The sequence below is a fragment of the Pseudochaenichthys georgianus genome, chromosome 12 (assembly GCF_902827115.2).
Source record: "Pseudochaenichthys georgianus chromosome 12, fPseGeo1.2, whole genome shotgun sequence".
Lineage (NCBI taxonomy): Eukaryota > Metazoa > Chordata > Actinopteri > Perciformes > Channichthyidae > Pseudochaenichthys > Pseudochaenichthys georgianus.
Genome location: NC_047514.1, coordinates 498632 through 509141, shown reverse-complemented (window position 1 = coordinate 509141; position 10510 = coordinate 498632). Strand labels below are relative to the sequence as shown.

At 41.1% G+C, this 10510-nt stretch overlaps 1 protein-coding gene across 1 annotated transcript; it reads left to right on the top strand.

The window, feature by feature from the left end:
* Window positions 1–676: 676 nt before the first annotated feature.
* Window positions 677–9221, top strand: LOC117456496 (nuclear receptor subfamily 5 group A member 2-like). Its single transcript, XM_034096407.2, has 6 exons — window positions 677–760; window positions 1935–2258; window positions 3299–3540; window positions 6170–6289; window positions 6954–7101; window positions 8749–9221. The coding sequence occupies exons 1-6, from the start codon at window positions 748–750 to the stop codon at window positions 8997–8999; spliced, it is 1098 nt and encodes a 365-aa protein (XP_033952298.2). The 5' UTR covers window positions 677–747; the 3' UTR covers window positions 9000–9221.
* Window positions 9222–10510: the final 1289 nt, after the last annotated feature.

Sequence of the window (10510 nt, the reverse complement as noted above, 5' to 3'; positions counted from 1 at the left end):
GATATTGTACTTAAGTAAAAGTATAAGTACTCAGATCTTGTGCTTGAGTAAACGTAGAAGTACTCAGATCTTGTACTTGAGTAAAAGTATAAGTACTCAGGTCTTGTACTTGAGTAAAAGTAGAAGAACTCAGATATTGTACTTGAGTAAAAGTAGAAGTACTCAGATCTTGTACTTGAGTAAAAGTAGAAGAACTCAGATATTGTACTTGAGTAAAAGTAGAAGTACTCAGATCTTGTGCTTGAGTAAAAGTAGAAGTACCAGAGTGTAGGAATACTCTGTCACAGTAAAAGTCCTGCATTCAAAATGTTCCTCAAGTGAAAGTAGAAAAGTATTCTCATCAAAATATAGTGAAAGACAGTGAAAGTAGTCGTTGTGCAGATTGGTCCATTTCAGAATAATATATATGATATGTTTTATAATGATTGATCATGAAAGTGTTCTCAAAGCTGGTGAAGGTGCAGCTAGTCTGAAGTACTTTGTAGACTGCAGGGTAGCTGGTGGATTTACTCCAGGTGGAACTAAAGTCTGATTTAACACTTGATTCTACTTAGAATATATGGAACATGCTTTCTTCAGTGGACCTCTCCTCCTCCTCTTCCTCTTCCTCACTCTCAGGGCTTTTTCAAACGGACGGTTCAGAACAACAAGCAGTACGTGTGTGCGGAGCAGCAGGAGTGCACCATCGACCGCGGTCAGAGGAAACGCTGTCCGTCCTGCAGGTTCCTCAAGTGTCTCCATGTGGGCATGCGACTGGAAGGTGAGGAGCGGCTATGGAGACACAGTTATATAAAGAAAGACGTAATCATTACTGTTACAAACATTTCTTTAAAAAAAACTAACTGTTTGCTGTAAAGGGATCATATTTTATTTGTTCTGTTTTTAATACAGCAGATGAGATATGTTCATAACATAGTGTGTGTGAGCTTAAAGGTGGGGTAGGTAAGTTTGAGAAACCGGCTCGAGAGATCGCTAGAATTTGAAAATACAAAAATATAGAAAATATAGAAAATCTTCCACTTCCTTATAGAGCCCCTCCTCCAACACACACGAACGCGCACATGACCAATGAGGGCACGAGATAAATTTGTGCCCCGATGGAAGGCTGACAGGCAGGGAGGCCAACCAATCCGTTTAGCCGGCCCGGCTAAACGGATTGGTTGTACTTTTTACAGTATTACGGCTTCTACAGATGAAATTTTTTTATGGATTATTTGTCAAAGCACTTCAGATATTCATTGCTATCGGGATGTTAAGAGCATTCCATGGAATATAACAAAAAGTGTATCTCGAGCCGGTTTCTGAAACTTACCAACCTTTAACTGTGTGTATTAAACAAAAATGGAGAATTTTCTTTTGGCTCAGATTTTATTTCTGCTTTTTTAAATTGTAGTATGTGCTCATGTGTTTCACTGTTGGTGTAGGTTTTCCTATGATACAATCAACATATCTTGGTTTCTTCTTTTTGTACGGTCACGTTGTTCTGTTGTCTTACATAATACACTCTTGAATTTATTTGCATTGCATTTAATATCCAAAAGTAACGGAGAGTAATCAGATTACATAGCTTTTACCTTTTGATACTCAGATTAGGTTACAGATACAAAATCTTCCCTGGTAACTGAATGCATCTTAAAGTAACCCTCCCAATCTTATATAAAGTATTAATATGGAAGAGCATTAGGGCCACACGAGTTGGGATCATGTGACCAAAAGTTTAATTCAATAAAACAATCTGAAAATAAAGAAAAACTATCTGAAAGGAAATACTTTCTTTTTATTGAATTCTGCAATTCAGAACTCAATGTCTGTTTTCACTTATGACCAAAAGTAAAACGAGCTAAATTCAGATTTTCAGAATTACAAACAACACAGATTTTTTTAAGTGATAAATTAGCACCGTGTGTTCTCAATAAATCCACTGCTCTCCGCAGCTGTTCGAGCCGACAGGAAGCGAGGAGGCAGAAACAAGTTCGGCCCGATGTACAAACGAGATCGGGCCCTAAAGCAGCAGAGAGACGCTCTGATTCAAGATGGAGGATTCATACTGGACAGCGGCTCCTCCACCCACCACAGGAACTTGACCTTCACCACTGACTTCCACCCTCTTCCCATGATTCCCAGCACCTCGCTCCCCACAGCACAGCCTCCACACCTGTGTTCACTCCTGCCATCCACCCAGTACCAGAGCACCTCCTTCTCAAACTGGAAATCCCAGCACTCCAACAACGGCTCACCAGGACCCAGAGATGGCAAAAGTACACACATCCTTTACTCAAGTAGAAGTACAGATACTCGTGTTTAAAAATACTCTGGTGAAAGTAGAAGTACTGACTAAACTTCTTTAGGTATTTGTGTTCAACATGTGAGAAGTAGAAAGTACAGGTATTTGTGTTCAACATGTAAGAAGTAGAAAGTACAGGTATTTGTGTTCAACATGTAAGAAGTAGAAAGTACAGGTATTTGAGTTCAACATGTAAGAGAAGTAGAAAGTACAGGTATTTGAGTTCAACATGTAAGAAGTAGAAAGTACAGGTATTTGGGTTCAACATGTAAGAAGTAGAAAGTACAGGTATTTGAGTTCAACATGTAAGAAGTAGAAAGTACAGGTATTTGAGTTCAACATGTGAGAAGTAGAAAGTACAGGTATTTGTGTTCAACATGTAAGAAGTAGAAAGTACAGCTATATGTGTTCAACATGTAAGAAGTAGAAAGTACAGGTATTTGAGTTCAACATGTAAGAAGTAGAAAGTACAGGTATTTGAGTTCAACATGTAAGAAGTAGAAAGTACAGGTATTTGAGTTCAACATGTAAAAAGTAGAAAGTACAGGTATTTGAGTTCAACATGTAAGAAGTAGAAAGTACAGGTATTTGAGTTCAACATGTAAGAAGTAGAAAGTACAGGTATTTGAGTTCAACATGTAAGAAGTAGAAAGTACAGGTATTTGTGTTCAACATGTAAGAAGTAGAAAGTACAGGTATTTGAGTTCAACATGTGAGAAGTAGAAAGTACAGGTATTTGAGTTCAACATGTAAGAAGTAGAAAGTACAGGTATTTGTGTTCAACATGTAAGAAGTAGAAAGTACAGGTATTTGAGTTCAACATGTAAGAAGTAGAAAGTACAGGTATTTGAGTTCAACATGTAAGAAGTAGAAAGTACAGGTATTTGTGTTCAACATGTAAGAAGTCAAAGTAAAAAGTGGTCAGAAAAATAAGTAGTGGAGTAAAGTACTGATACCAGAAGAATGTACTTAAGTACAGTAACAAAGTATTTGTACTCCATTACTTCCCACCAGGCCCTTCTTCTAGGATCCACTCCTTCTCTCCACCAGCTCCCAGCATGCCTCAGCTGGTGATGGAGTTCCTGCGCTGTGATCCAGATGAGCTCCAGCTGCAGAGTAAGATCTCTGCTCGGATCCTGCAGGAGGAGGAGAACGGGACCCCAAACACCTTCAGCCTGATGTGTGTCATGGCCGACCAGACGCTGTTCTCCATCGTGGAGTGGGCTCGCACGTCCATCTTCTTCAAACAGCTGAAGGTAAGACATGTATCAAAGTCAAAGTCAACTTTATTGTCAATCTTTCAGTCTATGGTACAGACAGACAGATCGAAATACTGTTTCCCACAATCCCGAACACAAAAACTAAAATATATAAAAATATGTATGCAAATTCCTTCTCATTCAATGGTTTTTGTTTATTTTGTATTTAGTTTTACTTTGTAGATTAATACTGAAGACATCAAAACTATGAAAGAACCAACACATTCTCACTCCCAACTCGTCACATATTGACGATCGGTCAGGGCCCCTTCACGTCACCCTATTATGCACTGGGTACCCCTCGAGCGTCAGTTGTCAACGGGCAGGGCGTCCCATAGCAACGTGGTCTCACCAAAATACGTGAAATGAACACAACTCCTTAACACAGCATTACGTGGTGGGGACATTTCTGCAACGTCCCGCAGTGAGCTTAATGTTGTTTTCTACTCTATAAAACGTTTTTAAAATCGACTTTATTATGGAGGTTATTCCCTATCTTTATTCAAGAGCGTGTTCTTTCAATTTGAGAGCATGATTGATTGATTTCACGTTCGTATTTTGTATTTCTTAACCCTGTCCTTGCGCTTAGATTTGCTCAGCTTCTGCTCAAACTGTACGCTTGCACTCAGATATATTGCTGCTTACAGATTTCCAGTTTTCCAGTTTCAAACCTTCTCCTCGCACTCGGGCTGCTTCTGTGCGCTGCTGACTGCGCTTGTCAAATGTCCGCTCTCAGATTTCAGTGCGTAATAACTAGAGTCCGGTTCTGTGCCAGTTTATTTCAAACAAGCGGTTGGGTTCTGTCTTCTCTAATTACAGACCCATCTCGAAGCTTCCTTTTATTTCAAAAATATTGGAGAAAACCGTGCTCTTACAGCTGCAGTCTTTTATACATGCACACAATATTTTCCAATCCGGTTTTAAAGCGCTTCACAGTACTGAGTCTGCCCTTCTAAGAGTATTCAATGGTTACTACAGACTCCGGTGACTCTGCCATCCTTATGCTCTTAGACCTCACAGCTGCCTTTGATACGATTGGCCACCCCATCCTTATCTCTCGTCTCGAGCACTGTGTGGGTATCAGGGGCGCTGAGTGGTTCAGGTCCTATCTGTCCCAGAGATCTTTCTCTGTTAGGCTTGGTGACTTTACATCCTCTTCTGCCCCCTTATCCTGTGGAGTTCCCCAAGGTTCTATGTTGGGGCCTATTTTATTTTCCTTATACCTTCTCCCCCTTGGACTGCTTTTTAGAAAATATGGCGTCTCCTACCACCTTTATGCGGACGACTCCCAATTATATCTACCCCTAAGAAAAAACACTAGCTCTCTGATGCCCCTGGTTGACTGTCTTGATGACATAAAGGCCTGGATGGCGCTAAACTTTTTGAAAATAAATGAGAGCAAAACGAAGGTAATTGTGTTTGGACCAAATGGTGATGTCCCTTCCATTGACCAAAACCCATGGTCACAAACCTGGGTGTCAAAATCGACAGTGCTTTTAAATTAGATAAACAGATAAACTCTGTGGTTAAATCCAGTTGTTTTCACTTGAGGCTCCTGTCCAAAATCAAACCGGTTTTATCCTTTTTAAACTTTGAGCGTGTAATTCATGCCTTTGTTTCAACTCGTTTAGATTATTGTAATGCACTTTATGCCGGCCTAAATAAGACTTCGCCGGCCCGCCTGCAGCTTGTACAAAACGCTGCGGCGCGGCTGCTCACAGGAACCCGCAAGTTTGACCACATCACACCAGTTCTGGCTTCGCTCCACTGGCTTCCGGTCCATTTCAGAGTCCATTTTAAGATTTTATTGTTTGTTTTTAAATCTCTTAATGGGCTGGCCGCAGAGTACATCTCCGACCTCTTACAGGTGTACACCCCCTCAAGGGCTTTGAGGTCGGCTGATCAGCTGCTGCTTGTAGTCCCAAAAACAAAGAAAAGGACCAGGGGAGACCGAGCGTTCTCATCGGTAGCCCCCAGGCTCTGGAACGACCTACCCCCTCATGTTAAATTGTTGCCCACTCTTGAAGCTTTTAAGTCCCGCCTAAAGACCCACCTATTTTCCCTCGCTTACCAGTCAGTCTGAGCTGTGTCATACCTATTTGTATGCTTTCACTGTCTGTCCATAGCCTTTATGTGCCTTGTATTTATTCTTATGTGTGCTTTTTTATCTATTCGTGTAATATTATATTTTATTATAATGTTATGTTCATTGTGAAGCACTCAATGTTTTTAAACTGTGCTATATAAATAAAGTGGATTGGATTGGACATATGGAATTATCTAGTTAACAAAAAAGTGTTAAAAAATCCAGAATATGAAAAAAAACATTGACTTCAAGACAAGGGACCCCAGAAGTGGTAAAATGCTGACTCGCATAGGTTTGAGACTCATTCCTGCACCATGCTGCAAACAATGGCAATCCCTTTGGATATCAATGTATAACGGGAAAACAGTGGAAAAAGTAAATGAATAAAGTTTGACTTCCTCTTTGGCCTCAGTGTTACATTATACCTGCGAATTGTGTCATTGTAAGAATGCCAACATGCATGACAGTTGTATAAGTTGGATGTAGCTCAGATAAGACGAGAGGATGTTGTCGATAAGGCGATTGTCTCCGTGCTCCCAGGTGGACGACCAGATGAAGCTGCTGCACAGCTGCTGGAGCGATCTGCTGCTGCTGGACACCGTCTGCAGGAACGTGCTGCAGGGCCGAGAGAACAGCCTGCTGCTGGTCACCGGACAGGAGGTCCTTCTGCCGCTCTTTCTGTTTTGTATCATTTATTAACAATGAAAAGACGTTTCACAAACCAAAAGGAGCGAGCAATTTCCACACAGCACGGGGACGTGGTGGGGTGTTCATTTCTAGTTCTAATGTTTTACGCTTATTATGATATTATATTTACACAGATAGCATCCACATTGTTTGGAGAGACGGTGATACAATTCTCCCATTTACTTCAGAGGGTCTTCTTGTATTCCTTCCTGCTTCCAAAACCCATTGCAAAGTTTCTGTTTTATAATACTTATTATGTCATCTCATTGTTAGGACTAGATACTAATCTTACTTTTATTTTACAGGTCTCATGTTTTATGGTAATAAAAACCTTTACAATGTCCAAAATCTTTTAAAAGGACCAGTATATTGGAAAGGAAATCATGTAACTGCACATGCTCTGTGAACACTGCTGCTATTTTTTCTGCAATTATTTAGAGATGATATTTATGCTGGGTTTTGTCAAAAAGAAAACGTGGACTGACATGAGATTTTGAGAGTGATTGTGTACATTTTAGGGAAGCAAAACATAACCCTTACACACGTAATCCCAGGAGGTTGGACCTGTGCATATGAAAGCTGTGCAATGCAGAGGGATTCAGACTGTCCTCATGTCAGTTCGTGTCTCGTTGTCCAGGTGGAGCTCTCCTACGTGGCCTCTCATGCCGGTCTCACCCTGGCCAGTCTGCTCCAGAGAGGACAGGATCTGGTGGAGAAGCTGCTCATCCTGAAGGTGGACCGTCAAGAGTTCGCCTGCATCAAGTTCCTCGTCCTCTTCAACCCAGGTTGGTGACAACAGATTCAAAGATATCTATGGGGTCTTTAGTCCATAATCTGGATCCAAGGGTTGTTTTTAAGTCTCTAAATTAATCACATGTTCATTAAGGGTCTAAAATGTATTATCACTTTTGAAACGCCAAGGGTGCAAGTACATTTGCTTCTTGCACAATTGGTTTACTTATTTTAACAACGAAAAGCTTCTCTGTAATAACTCAAGGGTTCTTTACGTGATTTCAGGTAAACTTACTAAGTACAAGACCTACGTTTTATTTTAACATGATTTTACTTTACTTGAGTATTTCCTTTTTATGCTGCTGTGTACTTCTACTCCACTTAATTTCACAGGCAATATTGTACTCTTTAGTCCACTCAAACACAGGATATGCTTATATTATATAATGCTGCTTATCATGTATTATACAAAAGTCTCTAATAAATAAATAAAAAACGAAATCTGTCTTAAAGGGGACGTATCAGGCAAAATGCACTTTGTGATGTCTTTTCTACATCAACATGTGTCCCCGGTGCGTCGTCAGAAAATAAAACCCCCTCTCTTTTCCTCCGTACCCAAATCTCTAAAAACGGGGAACAACGGAGCTGATCCAGATTTGCGTCCGATATGACGTAATATCTGAAATGTGGACCCACGGGCCAATCAGAAACGTCGCTATCAGAAACAATGCCCGACTGTTTTGGACGTAATATGGTCGCTGTTTACATTAGCATCGCTAACACTCAGAGCTAACCTGTACTGGAGAGCATGTGTGTGAAGAAGCAGGAAGTAGAAAGGAACTCACCTTGTGGTGTAACCGGCAAGAGAGAAAGCCTTTGAGCTCCAGACTGTTTCAGATCCTTGATGATCCATGATATGGCGTTTCATCACGGCAGCATTTAGTTTAGACGGTAGCTGCCGGGTCCCGCATGAGCTCAGACCCCTCCTCTTTAAAGCTTTATCCCCAAATCAGCACTTTAGAAACAGGAAGTGAAACAGAGGGATATGAGGCATGGCTAGAACGGGTGATCTGTTTGGTATTTTGAGCAAAACACTTCATAGACATGTTTTTAATATATTTGTATATATCTGAGACCTAGATAGGTGATTGGTGACCTTTAAAATCCACAAACTTCAAGATTTAAATGTTTTTACCTGTATTTGTAAACTATTAAAAAAAGAAAATCATTTAATATTCCACAATAACATAATACTTTCAAAACAGCCATGGTGCATAAAGGGTACTTTTACTTTTGATATTTACATTTAGCTGGAAAAACTTCTACTTAATTAAAATGTTGAATTCTGGACTTTCACGTGAAATATTTTCAGAACTAAGTATTTCTACTTTTACTGAAGTAAAGGATCTTCTGCCACCCGTTATATAGTCCTCCACTGTCCACTTACTGGACATTTGTATTTCTACATGTACATTTTCCACATGTACATTTTCCACATGTACATTTCAGAAATATTTTGGATTGTTTATTTCGAGTGTTTTAATTTCTCGTATACATTGCCTTGTCTTTTTATGCTGCTGCAACGCAAAGAATTCCCAAATTGGGATCAACAAAGTACTTCTTATCTTTATCTTATGATCCTAACATGTTTGACGGCTTTTCGTTCATTCATTGCTCATTCTTCCTCTGTTGCCGGGCAGATGTGAAACAGCTGGAGGACCCTCAGTTTGTTGAGAGTGTGCACGAGCAGGCTGAATCCTCCCTGCTGGAGTACACACTGAGCACCTCCTCTCACCTGATTGGCCGCTTCGCTCACCTGCTGCTCTGTCTGTCTGAGATCCGCTCGCTCAGCACCCTGGCCGAAGACTACCTGTACTGCAAACACCTGAGTGGGGGGGCCTGCAACAACCTGCTCATCGAGATGCTGCACGCCAAGCGCAGCTGTGCATGAGTCCGAATCAGAATCCCTTTATTCGTCCCCCTGAGGATTTGTTACAGCGATGAGCCAAATACAGCCTAATGTTAAAGGTCCCCTATCGTACTGTTCTTCATCCATATATCACAGGTCTCAGATATATCCAGAGCCTGTCTCTGATTGGCTGAATCACCAAACAGATCATTGCAGCATTACCCATAATCCCCTCTGTTTCAGCCCTGTTTCCAAAGTGCTGATTCTCTGTCTGTTACTTTAGATGAAGATAAGGAGCCCCTCCCCACGCCCCTCTGAGAGACATCTGGTTACAAAGAACACAATGGAGCTCTAGAGGAGATTCAGGTGATAAGGGGGGGGGGGGGGTACCTTGTTGCTGATTGGCTAATGGCTACACAAGACAACACATCGTTATGACATCATCAAGTGGCCAAAATCTGATCAACTCATTTTCAGACAGGTTTTTATAGAAATGGATCAAAAAGAGAGAGAATCTTTGTTCCTGAAACTTTCAGAGTCTCTTTCCACAGAGGGGACACATGTTGATGTAGAAGAGACATGAAGAAGGGGGGACACATGTTGATGTAGAAGAGACATGAAGAAGAGGGGACACATGTTGATGTAGAAGAGGCATGAAGAAGAGGGGACACATGTTGATGTAGAAGAGACATGAAGAAGAGGGGACACATGTTGATGTAGAAGAGACATGAAGAAGAGGGGACACATGTTGATGTAGAAGAGACATGAAGAAGAGGGGACACATGTTGATGTAGAAGAGACATGAAGAAGAGGGGACACATGTTGATGTAGAAGAGACATGAAGAAGAGAGGACACATGTTGATGTAGAAGAGACGTGAAGAAGAGGGGACACATGTTGATGTAGAAGAGGCATGAAGGAGAGGGGACACATGTTGATGTAGAAGAGGCATGAAGAAGAGGGGACACATGTTGATGTAGAAGAGACATGAAGAAGAGAGGACACATGTTGATGTAGAAGAGACATGAAGAAGAGGGGACACATGTTGATGTAGAAGAGACATGAAGAAGAGAGGACACATGTTGATGTAGAAGAGACGTGAAGAAGAGAGGACACATGTTGATGTAGGAGAGACATGAAGAAGAGGGGACACATGTTGATGTAGAAGAGACATGAAGAAGAGAGGACACATGTTGATGTAGAAGAGACATGAAGAAGAGAGGACACATGTTGATGTAGAAGAGACGTGAAGAAGAGGGGACACATGTTGATGTAGAAGAGACGTGAAGAAGAGGGGACACATGTTGATGTAGAAGAGACATGAAGAAGAGGGGACACATGTTGATGTAGAAGAGACATGAAGAAGAGGGGACACATGTTGATGTAGAAGAGACATGAGGAAGAGGGGACACATGTTGATGTAGAAGAGACATGAAGAAGAGGGGACACATGTTGATGTAGAAGAGACATGAAGAAGAGGGGACACATGTTGATGTAGAAGGGACATGAAGAAGAGGGGACACATGTTGATGTAGAAGAGACATGAAGAAGAGA